Source organism: Chenopodium quinoa, unplaced genomic scaffold (genome assembly GCF_001683475.1).
Source record: "Chenopodium quinoa cultivar QQ74 unplaced genomic scaffold, ASM168347v1, whole genome shotgun sequence".
NCBI lineage: Eukaryota > Viridiplantae > Streptophyta > Magnoliopsida > Caryophyllales > Amaranthaceae > Chenopodium > Chenopodium quinoa.
The window spans coordinates 54,378-78,347 of NW_018742487.1; the positions used below are offsets into that span (position 1 = coordinate 54,378).

At 34.0% G+C, this 23,970-nt stretch overlaps 2 protein-coding genes across 4 annotated transcripts; both read right to left on the minus strand.

Moving 5' to 3' along the window:
* Positions 1–2,667: 2,667 nt before the first annotated feature.
* Positions 2,668–11,396, minus strand: LOC110719785 (BTB/POZ domain-containing protein At2g30600-like). Of its 2 annotated transcripts, XM_021898763.1 has the most exons (13): positions 11,099–11,396; positions 9,664–10,499; positions 8,676–9,005; positions 6,906–7,136; positions 6,410–6,571; positions 5,699–5,911; positions 5,542–5,589; positions 5,135–5,193; positions 4,620–4,752; positions 4,442–4,516; positions 4,255–4,335; positions 3,364–3,432; positions 3,048–3,266 (listed from the first exon to the last, which is right to left on the minus strand). In XM_021898763.1, the coding sequence occupies exons 2-13, from the start codon at positions 10,459–10,461 to the stop codon at positions 3,048–3,050; spliced, it is 2,418 nt and encodes an 805-aa protein (XP_021754455.1). In that variant the 5' UTR covers positions 10,462–10,499; positions 11,099–11,396. The 2 variants fall into 2 exon arrangements, with proteins under 2 accessions (XP_021754456.1, XP_021754455.1); XM_021898764.1 differs by lacking the exon at positions 11,099–11,396 and having other exon boundaries at positions 2,668–3,266; positions 9,664–10,881.
* A 2,311-nt stretch (positions 11,397–13,707) lies between these two features.
* On the minus strand, positions 13,708–18,107 carry LOC110719786 (G2/mitotic-specific cyclin-2-like). Of its 2 annotated transcripts, none has more exons than XM_021898766.1 (12): positions 17,403–18,107; positions 17,192–17,261; positions 16,932–17,067; positions 16,758–16,814; positions 16,611–16,656; positions 16,447–16,530; positions 16,129–16,275; positions 15,010–15,099; positions 14,696–14,917; positions 14,509–14,607; positions 14,217–14,395; positions 13,708–14,117 (listed from the first exon to the last, which is right to left on the minus strand). In XM_021898766.1, exons 2-12 carry the CDS (start codon positions 17,244–17,246, stop codon positions 13,961–13,963), a joined length of 1,272 nt encoding a protein of 423 aa, XP_021754458.1. In that variant the 5' UTR covers positions 17,247–17,261; positions 17,403–18,107; the 3' UTR covers positions 13,708–13,960. The 2 variants fall into 2 exon arrangements, with proteins under 2 accessions (XP_021754458.1, XP_021754457.1); XM_021898765.1 differs by having other exon boundaries at positions 16,375–16,530; positions 17,403–18,105.
* Between the last annotated feature and the right edge of the window lie 5,863 nt (positions 18,108–23,970).

Sequence of the window (23,970 nt, forward strand, 5' to 3'; positions counted from 1 at the left end):
ATCAAGCTAATTTAAAACTATAGTTAATCAGTAACTTGTAATTTGATGCTTGATATAGGATGTATCAATTTATGGTTATGAGAATTTTGATTAGTTTTTATATAAGTTTTGTTTATATGAATTGAGTTTAAATATCTATAGAAGTATTTGGCATAATGGATTTAGAGTGTTGTAAGTATTTCTATGAAAATTGAAAATAGATGTTCAATTAAATTCGATAACCATATGAAACAAACATTTCCCATATTAGTATAATCGCATATGGTTTTGTTTCATTTCGCAACCAGTGGGTTTTCGAATTTAACACTACTATTAAAATATTTTCTACTATTTTTATATGAAATTGAAATACTAGGCAAAAATATAAATACAAAAAAAAATTATTATAATACATTAAACCGTCGTGCATCGCACGGGTTTAAGACTAGTTTGTTTAAAAACATAATCATTATTCATCAATCAATATAAGTAACCCCAATTATTCAAGTGTAACCTTAATCTGCCTAAGAGTAACCCCAATTTATTATACTAATTGGAGTTGCTCTAACGTCAATTAAAAAAAAATAAGTAATCTTATTTGTTCTATCAAGCAACTCCTAATCTTTTAGTTTGACTATTAAAACTTAAAAGATTTTATTTCCTCTTGTTTATAAGAGTAACTCATTATCCCATACCGTTAACTCCTTATCCGTCAAGGTAACCTCATTTAAACATTACCATAACACCCATTACTTAATTAATTTCTAAATGTAAAGTGGTCACATATAAAAATTTGTACTACCTCCGTTACATGTTATGTGCAACTTTTGCTATTTTGGGATTATCAGGGTTATGTGCAACTCTCTGTTTTCTTTCTATTTTTAGTAAACAAAAAACCCTGAAAATTACATATTTACCCTTACTTAAAAATTTTAATTTTCTTAATTTTACCCTTATCTTATTTTAATCACAATAACCTTTTTAATCTAATCTAAAATCATTAACCTAATTCTACCCACCCCATTTACTCATCTCTTCTAACCACCCATTCATCTCTTTCTTCAACCTCTCTTCGTCTCTTTCACCTTCACCATCTCTTTCACCTTCACCCTCTTCATCTCAGTCACGACCACCGCCCCTCCCACCACCATCCTCTCTCCTCCTTCACGACCACCGCCCCTCCCACCACCATTCTCTCTCCTCCTTCACGACCACCTTCCATCCCACCACCGTCTTTCTCCTCCCTATGACCACGGCCCTTACCTCCCACCACCACGAACTGTGCTGTCTCTCTCTTCGAATTTTCAGCCGGATCTGCTTTGGGCTTGGAACTTGGTTCTTGAATTTTAGCTGGATCGATAATGTGCTTTCTCTCTCTTCGACCGTTGGATGATGTGCGATTAACGATCCATATCATTTTTTTCGTTTTTTTTTTTTTGGATCTGCTTATTGTTGATTAACGATCCATATCGTTTTTTTCGATTTTGTACTTTTTCGTTTTTTTTTTTGTGATTTATGTTCGAATTTTCTGGGTTTTTTTTTAGATTTTCTGAGTTTCGATTTTCTGGTTTTTTATTTCGATTTTCTGGATTTTAATTTCGATTTTTCTGAGTTTTGATTTTCTAGTTTTGATTTCGTATTTCTCGGTTTTGATTTTGATTTTCTGGGTTTTGGTTTCGATTTTCTGGGTTTTGATTTTCAAGGATTTAATTTTCAAGGATTTGATTTCGATTTTCTTGGTGATTTCGATTTTCTGAGTGGCTGTTCTTCGTCTGATTTTCTGGGTTTCTACGGTGGTGGGTGGGTATAGGGGGTGGGTGGGGTGGTTGGTGGCTCTGGGTACATGGGTGGTGGGGTGGTATGAGTTAGGGTTGGGTCTTGGTGGCGTGGGTGGTGGGGTGGTCTGGGTTAGAGGTGGGTCTTGGTGGCGTGGGTGGTGGGGTGGTTTGGGTTAGAGGTGGGTTTGGGTGGTGGGGTGGTCTGGGTTGGAGGTGGGTCTGGGTGGTGGGGTGGTCTGGGTTGGAGGTGGTTAGGGCTGGTGGTGGTAGTGGTTTTGTGGGGTTGGTAGTGGTGGTGGTGAAGGTGGCGGTGGTGTTGGTGAAGGCGGTGTTGGCTGGTCTTTGCCACTTAATTACATTTTCTCTCCACCTTAATTACATGCCACAAGTTACTTAACTTTCTCTAATCTTTGCCCCTTAACTTTTGCATTGGTTTCCGCAAACTCTCATTTAGTTGCACATAACATTTAACGGAGGTAGTATATAAAATTACATGTTGAGATGGGTTGTAATAGGCCTTTTTTGTACACTTTAATTAGAGGTATGCTATGCTGATTTGAGTTTTAGAGATCATAATGGTAATCACGGCTGCAATCTAGCAATCTAAACCCCCCTTCCCAAAAAAAAACACACACACACAACAGAATAGTGAAATTGCAGCACTGTAAGAAAAACATAGAAGTAGAAGAGCCATCAATGTGTACCTAAAAACAGTATTCTTATAATCATATATTCATATGTATACCACCCAGTTCCATTTTTGTTTTCCCTGCTTAGACTTTTGTGGCCAATGTTAGAAAACTTCACACGAATTTTGACAAACTCATGGTCACGAGGACTTTGAGCTTTACCACAAAACTAAAATGCAACCTCTTTTATAAAAGAGGATGCTAAAAATATAAAAGAAGGATAAAGATCAACATACTCATCTACTAAGTGCTCCGTAATCACAGAAATATGCAAAAATAATGCTATTTTAATACATTAATTCAACTAGCAAAATGACACGAAAATAGGTGCAGGTTGGCACTGGCTTTAACCATGATACATAGGACATGAGATAACTAACACCCTAAGAAAGGCAACAATGCCCTTGCACCTTCTCTCAAGACCCTCATCGCTTAATAAGAGCGGAAATGGTTAATTCTTATTCCATACTTCACACAACGGCATGTAAGCAAAAAACATGTCAAGGAAGGCACGATCAATCTCAATACACAAGACGTTGTAAAGCATGGTATACATGGTGAGATGCACAACTACATCCTACGAATCCTAAAACAGTAAAACCTAGCGGAAGTAGCCATAAAGTTCGAGGAAGCAAATGCAAAATTTCCACGGTTCTGTGGGATCAGTGGTGGGGCCAGTCAAGAATACCCTAAAGAATCTGAAGGGAAGCAGAGCTTGGGGACCAATCACAGGCCATGATGCAAACTGGCCAGGCTTGCATATTTTCTGGTCATTGTTGTGTTCCCGTAGATTCGTCCAGTGCTCCCCATCCAAAGAGCCCTGTAAATGTTATTCAAAGTATTATATAACTCTACTAATCTGCAAAGCTAATTCTCATTCGTTTCTTGAATAAACAAAAGGGAAATATTCTTTGTACCTGAAGATTCCAGTGCCTGATAAATGTCCGTGAACCATCCTGTCTTAATGTATAGTAGTTGCACATGAGCTGCATCAAAAAAATGTAGGAGGGATATTAAGATGATGGTTACAGATAACATATATATAGACAGTCAGTGCCAACACAGAACACAACACCTTCGCTTGTTCTATACTTGGTTCATGTTTAGAGCCAAATAAAAGAAATAAAGCAAGCTTAATAACAAAAAATTTCTTCCTTGCCTTTCAATTACAGTCTATCAACAAATTTTTTTCTTTCAGTGCAAACATACACTCCTTCCATCCAGAGATAGTACTCCCTCCTTCCTTAAAATAGTCGGGGTTTGTAATTGGTTCAACCATAAAACCTTTATTAAGTAATGGGAGATATACTGTAATGAAGGTATGATCCAACTATTTTAAAGGCAAATTATGTAATATATTTGATTACAAAGGGTTGAGACGATGTGGCTAAATATTTGAAGGAGAATCTCTCAACATTTTTTAATGCCAACGCTGTTTTAAGGCTTGATTTTGAAATACAAGAAAATTAAGGCAACACTTTCATGATCCTGATCTCAATAAGCTCAACAGTTGAGCTTGAGATCCCAGTTCCAAAGAACAATAAGTTTGAGGCTTCTGTTATATTGTGGTTTGTCCTAACCTTGTAGTTCCAACCATAAGTTTGAGGCTTCTGTTATATTGTGGTTTGTCCCCCCAACCACCCCCCCCCTCACCCCCCTCTCCTAAAAGCAGGAAATCCTCCAGCTTTATCTAATCCATGAAGGCGCATGGAAAGCCTTGCTTCAAAAATGAAAGAGGGAGGGAAACACTCCAAGCTAGTCATTATACATTAACCAATACGCATTGAATAAAGAAGATGAGATGAAACCTGATGATCTTCACCAACATCAACCATCCACCAAGAGCAAATCCTCCCATCCTCATACCGAGGTCCAGAAAACGAGGTACCCTAGAGGGAAAAAATAAAAATAAATAAAAAATAAAAAATTTCACCTTAATCTGTAAGAAAAACAAGTAGAATGAGCAGTAAGAGTTGTTTGTCCAGTGTATTGAACCTGGTAAGCCCTTGATGCCAGAACCTTTGGGTCACTAAGCCTTGACATAGGGCTGCTGGCAGTTATGGTAATCCTCTGCAAAAGACAATTAAGCAATCAATTATGGAGTATTATTAGACAATGACATAATTGACAGCATCCACTGTCATCTAATGAGTGCATAAAATGAAGGACTCACCTTGGAGAGCATTGGATTCACCCAGCGGTGTTCCCCATATGACGTCCCCGCATAATATAGAACCCCATTGCTATCGCCATCACATATATATTGCAAGTCTTTGTAACTAGAACGCCGGTGGTGAAATCGCGGGCTACAATTATAAATGTCTATTAATAGTGACTCCCAAATCAGCAATATTCTTTTAGTAAAAAACAGTAGGTAAGGGGGTGAGAACTGAGGAGGAGGAGGAGAGAGGGGGGGGGGGGGGGTTTGGGGTGGGAGGGGGCTTCTAACAATTGACTTGAACAAAAAATATGGGTATGGCAATACTTTGACAAATAGGAATTACAACATATATTCAAGACCAACATATCCCAGCATCCCAAAACATTCATCAAGTGCTTTGATACATAAATTTTATTGATTGATAATTACTATCTGGTGATGATGAGATCCAAATACAAAACCGATTCTAGGGAATATAATGAAGAAAAAAAAAAGGAAGAAAGAAAGAGAAGTGCCAATGGACTTACTTTGGTTCAATATCTGTCCAGGTGACACCAAAGTTTGCATAATCTATAGCTTCCTTCACCTTAAATTTAACAGAAAACATTTACTTTATATTTGAAACTTAATTTGTTCTTATTTAAGTTTGAAACAAATGAACATAATTTGATATTACAACATAATCTGTTCATCTTTTTTCTTTTTTAGTCGCATCATGGGGGATGCACAGTTTATAGGAGAGGAGAGAGACAGAGAGATAAAAAGGTGAACCCATGTGATGAGGAGAGAGATAGAGAACCATTGATCAAATAAAGTAATGTTGCAATTAATTTGCAACTTCACAAAAAAGATTACATTGCGATTAAAAAAGAACTGAGGAAGTATATATATTTATAATGTGGGGAGAGTGAGAGATAGGAGGGTCATTACTTACTAGATTTGCAAAAGCAGGGATTGACATCATAAGGTTAGAGTTCTCCAACTGCAATATCAAATAACAATAGTGAATACTCAATATGATATATAGATAGCTTCTGCGTACCTTCACTACTAAAAATTCAGAATTTACAAGTCAACAAAAGCATTCTCACCTTCTTTAGCAGCTCAAATGGCATCAGAGGAAACCGGACAAGTGGCAATAAGTGGTTCAATGAATCAAGCCTCTGGCCAAATAGAACCTCTGGAGTTGAATGAATCAAGAACACGTCCACAGCATCCCATCCATAATATTCCTTTGCTTTCATACTCCATAACAAGATTGCATTCAGAACCCTCTCCTCTGACGTCACTGTCAAATCTTGATTCTGCAAAAATAACATTGTCCTGTTACAACAACTGCTAAAATACTGTGGACATAACAGCAAACTAGCCACTCTGTGATCAGCTGTAAATTGAGGAAAAGATGAAGAAATTATCCAATTAAGAAGTCAGGGGATTCAATAGATGTGCAAAAGGTGTTCAAAGTTTTAGGATTGACGGTCAGACACATTTATAGTAAGAATCAAAGCCCTATACTATGAATCATTGCTGGCAAATGGAATTCATGACTTGCTTAGGAGAAGAGCCAAGCAGGGTAGAAATGGGTTTATCACCACTTTTACAGCAAATCAAAAACTTCGCATTAATCAATCTTTTCCAATCCTATGATTTCTATCACCAAGTATCGCCATTTTGGCCTTTTCTCTCTATGGATCTATATCAAGCAATCATCTGTTTTGTCAGGTATACAAATATATATTTAAATAACTCTAATCCCCAAGCATACAGTCGGATAAGTATCCTGCTTTAAAAACAAAACCCACCTGTAGAATGTTCCTGAATGTGGCCTCATTTAACGAAGTAAAATCCATGCTTGCGGTGGTACAATAATCAAACTGCATTGAGAATTTCCTCTTACAGAACTCTTCAATTACTTTACAAGATGGAACTGATGAAATGACTTGAAGTATTTGACACACGGAATCCTGCAACAAATTCAAAGGGTTAGCTTCAGAAGTATTCTACTATGCCAAAAACTCTGTTTCCTCGTCCATTAAACTTGAGATAAGAAAAACGCTTGTTGTATGACCTGCTTCCATTAGAAGACGCCATCCCTGCATTCATATATAGATAGACGTATTAATATCTAATAATTCATTGTAATAGGTGTGCCTCTTCATTTGTTTTTCAGAAGTCCCAGACTTCATGTCACTTCTCCGCTCTTTAGGACAATGTCATGAAACAAAACTTCGTTGTATTGAGGAAAAACAACTATATTATGAAACCAAGGTATACACAAGATAAGTAATAAAGAGCTACCTCATAGAGGCATTCTAGCAATATCTTGCAGCATTCTTGCTGGAGGTGTGTGATGCCAAATTTGTCAGCCAATAGAAGAACATGGAGTAACAAGGTGTCATTATCTTTAATATCTTCCATATTAAGCTCCCCACTATACATGTAATCGAGCATTGCTTTCATTGCTTCTGGTGATGCCTCCCTCAGATGAACATTTGTGGAAGCACTCTCTCTCATTCCATTTGTGAACATCTACCAACAGAAGTTAGGTTCATCAATAATTTAATGAAAACACGAGAAATCAAATATTGATGAAAACAATCAATAGACTCACTACTGAGATTTATAACGAAACAGATTAGACAGTTAGAAAGTCTATAGAGGCTAGCAAACTCAGTGAGAATACTAATAATTTGTTAATGGTCACTTCCTACACCACTGAAGATATTCAGGCATCAAGAATCATTCACGATTTCCATAAGAAATAAAGCAAAGGAGAGAAAAGAGGATGAAGGATAAAAAATATAAAGCAATAAGCCCTTTGACCCAGACTAGATATACTGGATTGCTATGCTATACTAAAAGTTGTTTACTTGTTTATACATAGATCAGATTTTCTCTGATAATTGGTAATCACTTGTCACTACAACATTCATAACAACAGATAAGAGAAAGTGAGAAACTAGGGGGAAAAAAACCAATAATATAGTCACAATAATAGAAGCCCTTGGGTTGATTGAGACATGTCCTAGGGACACTATGTACCTCCTTTACCGTCCCCTCTTTCTTGAAGTCCACATCTTTATGACTCAAAATAATCTCTTAAAGTTCATATCAAGATAAGATCCATCTCTTTTTTACCTAGGAGCTTCCACTTCTCTCATTAGTCGCAAATAAAGTAGCAATGTAAACCATTCTCTTTCTATTTTCATCCCTTTTCCAAATTCAGAAGGAACCCCGGGTGGGGGGTGGGGGGGTGGGGTGAGGCCAAAGTATACATAGTTATGGACCTTTACACAGTTACTGTACCAAGTCTATGTAATGAATCAGGTTAATGGGGAGAGGCATGAAAGATCTGGTTACCTTTTTTTGAATACATAATGCTCATAGGTAGTTAGTGCAGTTTGACTAGTATCTTAAGGAGGAAGGCATGAGGGTGAGTTAGAGAAGGAATCTTATAAATAGAGAAAATTAGGGAGATAGGAAGTATGATGAATAATAATGAGAAGTTTTACTTAGTTAGCTTTATCTTAGTACAACTTAAGTTGGGATTGTTTGGTGATATAATTGTATCGAATACAAACTACTATCAACCCTTAGTCCCTTACCTAAATTTCTTCTTCTTCCTTAACTCTATTAATTCTGCGTATCCATTCTATAACAATCTATAGACAGTATTAGTACTGCAGTGCAAAAAACCGTAACCCTGAGGCCCATATATTGTAACAGGCAGAAATATTGAACCGCAACCTCTTCAAAAACAAAAAAACAAAAATAGATATCATGCTAACTTACACCTTTCCAACCTTACCCTTTAGTACATCGGAAGAGGTACATAACCATGCCACATGATCAAAACAGTAGTTTGAAATGTAAAAATTGATTAGAAATAACCCGAGAAACACAAAATGAATTTTTTTTTTTTTTCTTGAGGCAGGGGGAGGGGAGGGGAGGTGCTCAATCTCTTCTGGTAAGGATTTTTATTCTGGATTTAATTCAAGAGCTAACCGTTCATAAAAAGCTGCATAACAGAATAAATCAAACAAAAAGAAACTATGAAGCTTCACTAACCTTCAGAAACGGAACACTCCACAAACTGATTATTATCTTATGGGTGCCAGCAACAAATCCATAATCCTCAACATAAATCTCCAAGTCACTGTAGTTACCAGTTGAATAGAATTCCTTAATTCTACTCACATTGAGAGGCAGCCCATTGGGGAACACCGTCGGACGAAGGGATTGACAATTTGGATAGCAAATTTCAACATTTTTTCCGGAATCAAACAATTTTTTATTTGTTTTGAAACGTTCCATAATCTGCTCACATTGCTTCACCAATGGCATGACCTCAAATTGTAAGCTGATATCCCTCAAAGGCCCAAGTTGTGACTCTGAAACCTACAACAATAGCAACAATCATCATGAAAAGTATAAAAATCAAGCTCCACCCAAAATGGAGAGACATAATCAACTAAGTCTTGTGACAGTGAAAGGATGGAGTGAGACATGGTTATATGGATCAACAATTTCAACATATATCTTCACACAGGAACAGAACAATCTGCATCAATGAAAATGTTTAGCTTCTCTAATAGTTGTTGAAAGTGAAACTTCCTCTTTTTTTCTATAATTGCACCATTTGGAGTTTCATGCTTGCTTATACATGCCTTATATCATTAATATCTTTAATAATATTCTAATAAAATTTATAAATAGTTGATAATTTGAAAGACTATATTGAGAAAAATCTAACAAGATCCCACATAAATGTATTATTCTTACGTACAAATCACGAAGTATGGTCAAAGGAAAGTGTATGAAAGTGCTAAGTCCAAATGGAGTAATAATCAAAGAACGAAAGTTACGAAAGGAAGAGGAAGTATATTGTTTCACAGGAAAATTTTCAAGCAAATCATGATGATCAACATGAGCTAGCTCCTAAAGAAGAATATTGAAACTAATCGTTTAATAATCATAAAGGTTCAAAGAAACTATCATAGATGCTCAATTCTTCTCTAACCAGACTACAGACATAAGAAAGGGAATTAAAACATACCCAGATCTGGCCAGTATAGATATACTGGAGAAATGCATGCAGGATTGGATAGCCAACTTCTTGAAGCTGAATGATATCTTCATCTGGAGCAAAGTGAAAGTTACCAGCTGCTGCCAAGATGACCTTGTGAGCTGGAACAGGCCTTTCATCTATTCCTGCAAGGAAAAGCACGTCGGAAAGCTCCCAGCTCTCGAGAAAATTCGCTAATCCCCACTTATCATCATTACACATAGATTCCTCATAATCCTCTTCATTTTCTTCTTCTTCATTATATGCTCTAGAATCCAGCTGCTTCCATAGGGATATATGGTTCTGTGTCAGAGGCAATACATTTACATTCCTATACCCAACATGTTTATCCCAACTGCTCAGCCCGACATATTGAACATTACAATTTGGGTTCGAATCAAGCCACTGAAAAACAACATTCTGAAATGGGTATCTCCCATTTCCAATGCAAATCAACCCATCATAAATACTTATCCAATAGCTTTGGAAAGCAGCTGAAGAACAAAGTCCAACACCTTCGACATCGACCACAGCTTTACCGTCCACCTCAATCTTCAATCTCCTATTCCTATGGCTTCCCAAGACAACAGTGTAGTGAGGACTGCTGTCAGTTTTGTAATGATAGTGTTGACTCCCTACATTCTCCCGAAACACAACCGTCACATCATTCCGAGCAAATGCTTCGAAAACCACACAGCCCCGCCCCGCCTCTTTAAACTTAAAGTCCTTTTGCCAAGCACACTCAAAGGGAGCAACAGTCAAGAACTTGTGCTGCCTTTTCTCAATCATCTCTTAGGATTCACTAGCTTTGTATCACTCAGACTCAACTACATTATGCAAAGCAATCAATCAAATATGAGAGAAAATTAAACTAAATTGAGCTCACTACATAAGCTAGAATAATTTCATGTATAGGAGAGCATAAAGGCAAAGGAGAATGAAAATTTATGGGCATACATAAAACAGAAAGCTTCCAAAAGGCTTTTATAGTACAAATGAAGAGTATCTATTTTATAGGATGATGGATATAGTTAACTTTAGGTACAAATTAAGCGTCGATTTTATATGGTGTTCGATATAATTAACTCTAGATACACCCGGGTGCATAATTGACATGGAATACAATTCTGAATAAAGAAATTATGATGCTAACAAAAAACCCAGAAACTTCTAGCATCACAAAACCCACTACAAGACAATTTAGACACTCAAATAACAGCTTGAATAAAAATCAAACCTTGCAACTTGGTATCAATTATACACCATATTCTTATCCAGTAAAATCAAAAATATCTGAATCCAATAATTTACCATACACATAAGAAAATACAAATACAAAATCCAAGTAAATCTCAAATTAAAGTATTGTACATAAAAACAGCGACATCTCAAAATAAAATAAAAAATCCAAAATCTGAAAACTTACCAAATTGACAGGGAAATACCCCTTTTTTTTTTCGAGATGGTTAAATAAGTCCAAGAAAATCGGTGGGTTAAAATTAAAAATAGTGGCTGAAATGAAATTGACGAAGGAAGAAACGGGTGAATTGGGTTTTTTTTCATTTTTGAGAAAATAGCATGAAAATTGAAGTATAAAGATTAGATGGGCTAAAGTTGGAAACTTGGAAAGAAATGAGATTTTTTGTGTAAACGAAGCGAAACGTGGCGAATAAGGATGAAAGGGAAAGAGGAAGTAGCTATCAAATCTGGCGTGTATCCACCTTGGAATGAATTGAATTATGGATCATTATTTAAGGTTCTCTGTCCCATATTGGCCATATCCACTGAAATGATTTAGAATTTAGGTCAACTTTGCCCCCATCCATGTGATCAATCTGTCAGTAAGGAAGTATATATGTCACGTGACACGTTACGAATTAATGTTATCGATTTGAATTTATGGTTTAATTTATGTTATCAATTTGGTTTATATTATCAATTTAGATTGACGGTTTAATTTGGTTTGAATTAGGTTAAAACGAGTTTGATTTGAAACCAAAAGTCATCTGGATACTTAGCTACAAATGGTTATGTACTTAGTTAGCCAGAGCAAACAATTTTAAAGCCCTAACAAGACTAAAGCTAAGCAAAATTATAGAGTTTTCGATTCTCTACAATCTTATAGACGAGAGTTTTACTTCGTTAAAATCTTGTTCTTTAAAGGTAATGTATCAATGATGTCCTTTAGATTAGGAGATCCAATGAACAAAATTTGTAATAGCATAAGTTTTCTCTTTTTATAATTTATATCCAAATCAACGACATCCCTCTTTGTTCTTGAATCAGATTTAACTGCTCTTATGAATACTTTTTGATTCTTTATAGACGAGTTTTACTTTCATTAAAATCTTGTTCTTCAAAGGTAACATCGCGATGATGTTCTTGAACTTAAGATAGAAGATCCTATGAACAAAATTTGTAAAGGCATAAGTTATTTCTTCCTTTATGTATCCGAAGCAACAATCCCCCCTTCCCTCCCCTTTTGTTCTCAAATTAGATTTAATTGGTCTTATGGTTTTAAAAATTTAAGACCACGATTAAATGAAACAAAATATCCTTGACAACATCTATATCAAATTGCATGACACGTGATTGACATCTAGCTGAATATGTCATATACTGTTAATGATCCAAATTGAATGCCCATTTCAACATGAGGAAAACCTGGATAATCATTAAAGATATTTTCATTTCAACATGAGGAAAACCCGTGTAAATTAACTCATAACAACTCATCTATCTATCTATCTATCTATCTATACTAAGTACATAATAACACAAACCACAAATGACATGTGTCCCACTTCCCTTTCTCTCAATTGTTTTTGTTAATATTTAAAAAACATAATCTTATTACTACTCCCTCCGTATTTAAATAGCTAAAACGTTTCTCTTGTGCACATATATCAATGTAAAACTTTGAGTGATAATATCTTTAATTATCAATAAGTAAATAATATAACAATTGAATATTAGTAAAATATTTGTTAAGAGAATTCCAACAAGTACTCACAAGACTATATTTATCTTATGTATAAATCACAAATATAGTCAATGTAAATTAGATAAATAATGCAAAAAGTCAAAATATTCACTTATCTAAATACTAAAGGGGTAATTCACTATATATATATATATATATATATATATATATATATATATATATTTAATGTTTACTTCATATCCAATAAGGGCCCACAAGACTATATTTATCTTATGTATAAATCACAAACATTAGTCAATGTAAATTAGATAAATAATGCAAAAAGTCAAAATATTTCACTTTTCTAAATACGAAAGGGGTAATTCACTATATATTTAATGTTTACTTCATATCCCTAACTTAATACAAATACTATTTATGTGTGCATTTCAATTGTCACTCCTTCCTTTTAAACTCTTCATTTTTCACAAGAAAAATACATTTAATAAAGTAAAATAAAATAAACAAAAACATATTTTTCTAATTTAAAATGTTCGTTACCTTTAATACTCAAACCTTGTAGTTATCATACCAAAATTATTACTCCCGTGAATCATTTAACCCAAATCGTTTACAACCGATAATCCATTTATAATAACTCGTTTATATATTTTTTTTTTCATCTCTGTATTCATGATCTCACATTTCCACCGTTATAGCAAAAATACCTTGGCACCTTCATCAATTTAAATTCAAAAAACCTCATGTATGTAACAAAGTCAATGGATTGAGAAGAATCCTCCAATATGTAATTTTGTATCAGATTCATACTTCATTATTTTCTCATTTCAAATCCATGGTTTTAAGCGGATCACAAATAGACTCATCAATGGGCCGGGTCAAGTCAAGACTAGTGTAACCCGGTCCAGTCAGGCCTATTCATAAATCAGGTGGTGTCTCTTATATAAATGATGTTCTTGCAGCCTATGTGATTGTTCATTTCACCTCTAAATCATTATGTTATTGCCTTAGATGAAGGAGTAAGATGGGAAACTGCAAAGTCATGGAAGATTTAGCAACGGGAAAGACAGGCAGAACTGAATTCAGAGAACTTTTGGAACAAAGCAGCAATTTTATAACATAATCACAGTGAATGACTATGACACAAACTACAAGATGATGAGTTTGTCTTAAAGATGGCTTTCAGAGGAAAGCATTTCGATCCTAATATGGGACAGGGAAATTAACACAATGATCCAGCAAGGAAATATGTTCAAGCAGGAGAGGCGTAACTTCAGTGACTTTGAAGCCCTTGCGCCAGACTCCCACAAAATGTTGGATTTATTCAACTCAACCACAAGGGTCCTATGTCCACCCGCTGAATCCAATCTCTAAGAGAAAATGAGCAGGTTCGCATTTTGCAGTGTACCCATATTTGGATGTGCTGTACTTCCGATGCACACCAGTAAGTTTTCCCGTTGCAGATTTCTGATGGAAAGTAACCATCAGCCTGGAGCATTCCCTGCAGTAACCCAAAAGAAAACAATAAACATGACAATTTTGTCGGCTTACTCTGGTAACTTGAGAATTGAGATAACAGGAATGGAATAAAAATGCTTACATCAATTGGTCTAGAGGATAACCAGTGTGCCACTCACAGGTCTTACTCCAATACTTAAACCCACTCAGAGTGCACATAGCACTGAATACTGCAGCTGCTGCTAGAAGAGAAGGCGGAAATCTCAGCATTTCATGCTCCACCAAGCAAAGTTCGATCAAAAAGAACGACAGGAGTTCGATCTGGTTAAATGTCCACCCATAGGAAAAAAAACCCAAGAGTCAGAAATTAATCACCAGTAAAAAAATTGCAAGATGCTCATAAATAACATGAGTTCCCCCCACTTGGAAAATACCTTCTTGTCTGCTTCAGCTGCTTTAAGGTATCGTTTCATGAAGACATATGGGGTTGGAATCGACAAATTAAATTGTAAGGAGTTGATCATCAGTCTCTCCTGTTACAGGACATGGAAGAAAACAATGATATATTTGCTTGTAATACAGAATGTACAGCAGCAATAGCACCAATCTGCATATGCTTACCATGTCAAGTACTTCTTGCCTGCTGTAAGCTTTGTCAGATATCAGTATAAGATCTTCAACAACTGGAACTGATACCTCTTCATATTTGCTTGCCAGAAGCATAGCTGTTACACCTACTAGTTGGAGCTTCTTTCGCACCACCGGCTTAAGAGCTAAAAAGCGATCAATCAGGTTGACTGTCAGATATAGCGTCTCCTCCATGAGCTCAAACTTGTAATGGACCTTTAGTTCAACATCAGAGAGTTAGTGGGGCCAATAGATATAGTCAACTCCCTCTGGACTATAAGGAACTAAGTAAGGCTTTGCAAAATTACCTCAATTAGCCAATCGATGAGAATGGCTCTCATCTTTTCGTTAATGTCAGGTTGCCTGTCCATATAGTTTGAAGGAACAAAACTAGTATTCTGCATAATGAAGATAACAGTAAGCCTGATATACAGTCATCAATAACAGAAAGCACAAAATGCATACTAGCTTTGTCAAACACACATTAATGCTGGATCATAACCAACACAAGATTGCTGTTCCACCTAAACACATAATATTTCTAAATTAATCAGTAAATTGAAGAATTCAGTAGATATTCTTTGCAAATTGCACCCTATCAGTTGGTTCTTTCCCAGAAATAACAATAACAGATTGACTAAGGCTGTAACCTGTGCAAGAAACTACTAAGTCAGAACTCGTGCAAGATAGGATTGCTAATTTTTCCATAGGATAACTTCACATCACTGCCTTATTTCCACTAGCAATATTAAACCATCCCATCACTTGAAATAAGTAGTTCGAATAACAGGACATACATGATAAGCTATGTGCATTTCAGGGAAATATCAGAAAGAACCTTAGTGACCTTATTTCCACTAGCAATAAACCATCCCATCACTTGAAATAAGTAGTTCGAATAACAGGTCATACATGATAAACTATGTGCATTTCAGGGAAACATCAGAAATAACCTTAGGTGGGGTGTTTGGTTCATTATATTGGAATAGATTGATATGGAATATCATAGTAGAGAAGTATGGATTCTAAAACCCATACTAGTCTAAAGTTGTTTGATTTTAATGTTGGAATGGATTATTTATTCATTAATAGAATGGATTGTGAATCTTAGGAGGAGGGATGGGTATGGGATTCCATAGGTATGGGTGGAATTAGAACCCCTTGTGTATGAGATTCCATGACTAAAAAGCTCAACCAAACAAAAAATTTGATGGAATGGATTCTAACTCCATTCCAACCCATTCCAAATAATACAACCAAATGACCCCTTAGTGACCTTATCCTTTCAAGCACACGATGATCTGTGAGCATCTAAAACCAACATTAGCATCCTAACAGCAAATGTTCACATCTCAAAATAGTCGGAGAAGAACTGATCTAGAATGAATGAATGAATGAATGGTATAACAGGCTGTAATGCTGTATACCTCCACTTTCTTGTAATAGGTATAGATATCATCAACATATTCGGTTACTGCTAGCGGATTATTCTGATCGCAACTATCAATGTCTAATATTGACCCATCAATGTCCAGCATCGGCCCATCAATATCCTCCATTTCAACTTCTTCATCCTAATATCAGTTCAAATAATAGACCAATCAATCTAAAGTCAGATCATACAGTGTATAAGTTGACTAGTATCGCGTTCTAATATGAGTGTCGGATCATACCATACGATCAATTTCATCGAGCATTGCTTCAGTGTGTTGCACAAACATTGGTACAGATGTATCATTACTCACCTTATAATCATCCACATCTATAATCTCACAATCATTTAGCTCCTCTCTTGCACTTGTTTCACATCCAAGTGGTTTCTCGATCTCCTTTATCAATACAAATCATTACCACAAATTCAGATATCACTTCAATTATAATTACCATTATGAAATGTACAAATAGGCACCTCAATCACATAATGCTGTGTATTAGCCATCTCCGCTGCAAACTTCCTAAACATACAAAAATTTACAACCAACACTAACATCAATATTTACACAATATGATTAATCCACATTGGCAAAACAAAGGCACTAAAAAGTCAGAAACCAACCTAGTAACCGGGCGGTGACCGAGAATTGCCGGAATCTTTCCAAAACCATCATCTTTCCTGCATTGCCCCAATGACGAAAACCCAATTTAGTAAACAAGAAACTAACACAAACCCAATTGCTAAAACCCCAAAATAAAAAATAAAAAAATTGTTAGGGTTTAGGAAATTAATTACTCAGAAATGGTTCTTTTGTTGATTGCACAAGGATTATTAAGTGGAGCTCCAATAATGTTGCGATTAATGTCCCTCAATGCCCTCCTATTATGCCCAATTGGTGGCATTACCTTTCCACTTCTTGCTTGCAACCCTCCTTAAATAATCGAACAAGAAAAACCCAATTGCCAAATTTAGGGTTTTCAATTCCAAAATCACAAGAATTTAACTAAAAATAAATAAAAAATTGTAAAGTTCAAAATTTTAACTTGATTGAATACCTTGAATAATTGAGTGATTGATTATTGTCGGATTGTTCTCATCTGATCCCGCCATCTTCTTCTTCTTCTTCTATTACATCAAAAAATCCGCCCAACAAATCAAAATGATGATCGCAAAAATGGGATCAATGCAGAAAAATTCAATCAAGAAAAAAATTAAAACAAATCCCAAAACCCCAGAAAATTTAAATTAAGAAAATTAATTACTCACCCAAAAACAACAATTTAATGATGTTCAAGAATTAATGTTCAAATCAAATAGTCCGTTTTTTTTCTTCCCAGATTTGATTGAAGAAGTGAGAGAAAGAAATGAGTCAGAAAAATTCAAACCCCATTTTAAAATCAAATTAAGATTGAAGAAATTGGGGGGTGTAATTCTTATTCTCTCTCTCTATATTCTCTCTTTCAAATAAGGAAGACTCTTTCGAAATTTTAGGGTTCATAAACGAGAAGTTAAAAAAAAAGAGAGGAAATTAAAGAAAAAAAATTAAAAAAAGGAAGAAGAAAAAATTACTATGAAATTGACGAACAGAAAAATATGGCAAATTGATTAAATTATGTCGGCGAATAAATTTTTGAAACTAACGGCTAGTAAATCAGAACCGTTGATCTTGGGCTCGTGCCCTTTCTCTAACGGTTATATCTGATCTGCTTTCAAATGTCCGCCCTCAGGTTTATTTCCGTTTTCTTTCTTTCTTTCTTTTTTTTTTTTTTTTTTTTTTTTTTCTGATTAAGTTTAATACTTTAATGGTAAGAAACTTCGTAATTCGTATTAATTGGATCTAATGTTATGCGTTACACCATTGTTTCCATGTAGTTCGATGTGATTAGGCTCTAAGATGTTGCCATGTGTAATTGACCTGTTATCAAAATAATGAATTTTTTTTTTTAAAAAAAAAAGAAAGAAAAGAAAAGCAAGAAAATATGAATACGCTCTTGGCCACTAAAAGTCTTAATTAAAAGCCCTTAATGAATTAATTTTTTAAGCATATTTCTTGTCTTAGTAGAGTAGAGAATTCAATGAACTTTTTGATTGTTGGTTGCCTTTTAGTACTTTGCAAATTGTGAATTTAGTTTTTACATATTGCATTAAAATAATTTTTATAAATTGATAATTAGAGATATTAATCTTTGAATTTGAACATTGACAAATGTGAAGAAAAAAAAAATTAATTTTTAGGCTCCGTGCCATGCACGGTAATTCTATTTTTTTAAAAAATTAATTATATCTAACAAATAAATTTGATAAAACATACATATCAAACATATAGAAAGTACATTGTCATAAATCAATACTATTACTTTAAAACGGGAAGTTGGAGGGACACTTGTCCTCCTCATGTGTTTTCCTATTTTAAAATATTTTTTTTAGTTAAGAAAAAAAAAAAAGACACCTCTTCCATCCCAATCCCCTAATCAATTAATTATGCCCATTTAAAAAAAAATCTATACTAATATTTTAAAACATGAAATTTAAAAGACACTTATCCTCTTCCTACTTTCCTGATTTTTGCTCTTTTAGGAGTTTTTTTTTTTATAACGATTCAATCCCCTTAGAAAAGATAAGTATCAATTTTCATTTGTGTCTCTTGGGTTAACTAAATTTCATTATATAAATTTTTAATTACACAAACAAATCAATATTATTATTTTAAAACAAGAAGTTGGAAGGACACTTGTCCTCTTCCTATGTTTCCTGTTTTAAAGTAATTTTTTTGATTAAAAAAAAAAACAAAAACAATCATACATCTCTTCCATCCCAATCCCTAATCATGCCCTTTCAACAAAATAATATTTTTCATCAAAAAAAAAAAAAAATTACAACAGAAATTCAATCAAACATCTCTTTTACATCTCTTCCATCCTAATCCCCTGATTATGCCTATTCAAGAAAATAATTTTTTTTCATAAAAAAAAAATAAAAAAAAATTATTAAAACATAAATTCAATAAAACATCTTTTCCATCCAAAATTTTAAAATTTATTAATTTTTTTTTTGAAGCCTTAAAATTTATTAATTATGCCTTTTCGAAATACATGTGCAGGATTATTATTAGATTTTAATCAATATCAATATCAATACTAATATTTAATAACATGAACTTTTGCAAACAAATTAGAGAGTTACGTGGCCATATTTATATTCCTTTTTTTTTCACCATTGTTTTTTTTTTACAATTTACCTTTTAAAAAATAGTTCTCTCTATCATAGTATCATGTTGTTTCATGAGGGCAATTTCTCCTGTCTTCTTTTAATCTTCATCCTCTCATCTAAACATATTTTTATTTTACAACTCATATCCTTCGCTCTCCTCAAATCCCCTCTCTTTACAATCAGTGATTTTTTCCTAATGTAAATTTTAAATTGTATTTTTTGCTCATGGAAATTAAAGTTGAAATTTAGTCAAATTTGTCTTCAATTAAGTTTCTTCCCATTAGTTTTAAGGGTTTTCTTCTTTTCAATTTTTCTTCTTAAAATTGGTATATTCTTAAAATTTGTTGACAATGTTTAGTTTTGGATTTGAAGGGTTATTGATCGTTTATTCCTCTACTACTAAAAATTGATGAGAAATTCAGTGTTAATTTTCATTAAGATTTGTTGTATTTTTTTTTTATATAAATTTTGTTAGCCCAAATTTAATATGTGTGAGAGTTATGGAAGATAATATCAAGAGTATACCTTGATTTAATCCTCAAAATATAATATTCATTGTATATAATCTTGTATGTTCATTATATTCTTGCTAGAATAATATGCTCTGGTATATTTTATTATCAAGTGTCTCTTTCATAAAGAATTGTTTTTTTTTCTCTTTCTTCCCTTTTCAATCTTTTCATAACATTTTCCTCTCTTGAATTTATTTTACGAAGTTGGTGATTCTCTACATTCATAACATGTATTCATATACTATGTCATTTGTACAAGTATTTTAAGTCATTCTTCAATCTATACCAATTCAATGTTTTAAACTTTTAATTAATTGCTCCTATACATACACAGGTATACGAAACTCAAATATATTTAGTTATCAAGTTTTAATGATTGTAAAAAATTGTGGTAATGCACAATATAGATAAAGATGGCTTTGGATATAGGAATTGTAATGAAATGGTACTATAATAATTGTGTTTTATTGCTTATCTTTAAGTTGTTGATCTTTTTTTTTTGTTTTTTTTTTTCTAGTCTTGAATTTTTAATAGTTATTAAATCAAAGGTTTCTTGAACAACCCTTCAATAATAAACACCTTTCAACAAAAAAAATATAACCCATGCATTACAAGTTTAAATTAAGCAGTTTTTAAAAATCCTTTGTCAAAAGAAAATAGTCTTCTCGAATTTTATATAGTGTCGGTTCATTTTTTTTCTTTTCAAATATATAAATATAGAAAAGCTAAACCAAAAACAATGTTTTACCTCAAGGGAGGTTAATTGTTCATAAACCCAAATTAAATTCCTTTCTATTTCCATTTTACTATGCATTCATAGTTAAAGTTTTGCTTATGTATGATCAAAATTTGTTTTCTACATTTAATAGAAGTGCTATGTTTGATTTGAAGAAAGGGCACTGTGGACCAATAGTGAGTTGAAACTTTTGAGAGAGTAGCTACGGTTGAGGGACCATAGTTGGGAACAAGTTCTGTTCTTGTGGAACTTAGTTTGGGTTGATTATTCACTTTGTAAAATAGCTTGATTTACATAGTGGAAATTTCGAAAATCCTATATCATTTCTCTATATTGTTTTACATTGTTTTAATTCCGCAAAAGTTTAGTACTTCACCCATACTACAATTCACCCCCCTCTTGTAGTAGCTATCTAGAACTTCACCACCCAAATCATCCCGCCAGCCAGCCACCCCCTCCTCCCATCTCGTAGACCCTCCCCCTCCTTTCCCTTGAATGAACCACCATCCTCATCCCCGTAAACCCCCTCCCTCTCCTCGAAACAACCACTAGGCGAGGGAGGTTTTTAGTAATTGTTTCGAGGAGAGACAGGGGGTTTACGGGAAAGGAGGAGGTGGCAGCTGGCCGGCGGGAGGGTTAGGGTGGGTTCGCCAGTGGGGTAAAGGCTAGGGGATTGGGGTATGTAGGTTTTCCGGTGGGGTAAGGGGGATTGGGGCGGCTGGGGTTTGGGATTCCGATGGGCGGTGGTGGAGGGGCTAGGTAGGGGCTTCATTTTTTTTAGTTTTTTTTTTAATTTTTTTCCTGTTTTGGACCAATCACAATGTGACACGTGTCACATAACTTATGATAGCAAGTCATTTACTTTTGTTGACCGGTTTGGGATTGAAGAAAGTAAACAGCACCCCCAAAGTTGGGATTATTCTAGCATAATCCAAAATTAGGATTATTAAAAGAAAATGGAGCAAAGTTGGGATTATTATTTACAATTTTTCTTTTTTTATGATATTATTTTTATTTCTATTTTGCATCTAGCGCACTTTATTAAATTAGTTAGACATACATGAAAACCTTAATTTGAAGGAACATTATACCTTTTTTTTCCCCCTATTGCATGACATAGTTAGTTGCTTTCACTTGTTCTTATACTTTTTAATTTTTATTTTTTTTTGGAAAATTTAGGTGCAACTTGATTTTCCATTAGAAAAGATAATTGGACTTACCGTTGAATGCAGCTTCTCTTACGTGAATAGATTATCAATTCATACAAACAAAGCCACTTTACGGACCGTTTGGCACAATTTATCGTGAACCTTAGTGGGAGAGACACATATATATTGGGCTACGTAATCAATTTGCTGGATTTCATGGCACCAGTGATTCTGAATATCTCTCTTCAATCGGTGTTTATTTCAAGCCTTTTACTACTTTTTCGCCGGTTATTGCTTTTGGTACTTGAAACAACATCGTTGCTAAGCGGAAACAAGTTCGTACTAATGATGATGGTGTTGATGATGAGGACAACAACATTGACGGTAATAACAACGGTGAAATGATGGTGATGATGGCAACGCAGGTAAAGAGGATGTTTAAATGTGTTAGAGATATGAAATTAATTAAATATCAAAGAATATACATGTGATATTATATTGATATTTTTTTTCGAGAAAAATCTATAGGATTTATGGCAGGAAGATTGTTTCTTATACCTTACCTCATGTGTTTTAGGTTGCAAATTATACATATTATTATAATAATTGAGTACAAGCTAATATGGACGAAATTGTTTTCCTGATTCAATTGACTTCTCCATGAAGAGATAATATATACTCATATGCCTTAACTATTATTGCAAATGGTCTTTTCTTTCTTTTACTGAAACCCCAATGATATAAATGACATTACTAAGTTAACGCAAAGTTCATAAGCAATAATGTTGTAAACAATTTTAGTTTAAGAAACTATTCTAATGACGATGCTTTAATTTTATTGACAAGGATAATATAATTTTGTGTCTTTTCATCAGTACTATTATTAATGTGATTTCAATTATCTTAATATATATATATGCTTTTTACATCAAAAACTAATTTGACTTTAAACAACACTAATTTTTAAAGTAGCTTAATCTGTTGACCATAAATTAATTAACACCCCTTATTAAATGGCAATTTAGGCTTCTCCGCACTTGAACATTTTTAATACACGACTCTCACGACCCTTTATTATATGACCTTTATAATTATACTTCCTACAAAAATTCCAACAAAAAAGATCTAAATAAATCTATGACGGCGCAGAACAAAAAACTTATGAACAAAATCCTACAAAAATTTCAACCCAAGAAATTTGAGAACCAAAAAGAACAAGAAATACGAGGCAATATTTGTTTTAATCTTTTGGTGTAAATTTGTCCGAGAACAAAAAACAGCAAATTATTCATCTGTTGTAATAATTCAGACCATTAATTATATTGGAATACAAGCTACTGTTTCAGCATTAATCGTTATTGCTGAACCAAAGACATATGCTAATCTATAACCAAAATGTGAGAATAAGTACTAAACTGATTGATATACCATTGTAGCACTATCAAAGTATCAATCGAAACATCGAATACCCTACAATCAAAGATGCATCAATGACATATCAAATGTAACACCCCCAAATCTCCCTCTACGGAATATGTAGAAAATACGTATAAATACCGTAGAGATAGACTGGGGCGTATTACCGCCGCGTGATAATGCAAGGCTTATACTTTAAAATACTTTTGCAGCGGAAAATCTTTATTCTTATTAATAAAACTTTAAATAAAACTTGTTCATAATTTGTGACACAAAACGACTCCAACTTTTCCTAAACTAGGTGAAATTCCCATGGACTCCCGTATGCATCAATCAACTTCCACCTGAAACATTCACCTGCTTACCATAAATGGTAAACAGGGAAAAGCCAAAACAAAAGCACGTATTAGCAAATTATGCTAAGTAGATTATGTGTAAGATAAGTAAAACATAATTTAAATCATTTAGATTTAATTCATAAGAATTCCAATGCCGTACTCAAGTAAGAGTTTTTCCAATTCAATTCTTTCAAGACAAATTTAAAAACTCAATCGATTACGTTCCAAAACCAATTCCTCACTAAGTGTGCATACCCCCCAAGTGGTTTACTTTATAATCAAAGGCCAAATTTGAGGAAAGACTAGGTCATGCAAAGTCCATAGTCTTCTCTAAACCATTCCCTAAGTGGGATTCAACATATGGATTGATTTATTTAAAAACTCGTCTTTAAAAATCCATCACACTTGCATAACAACAATCTTGCAAATCATTTCCAATAATTTCCAATCACAATTTAAGGCCCTTTTGATTTA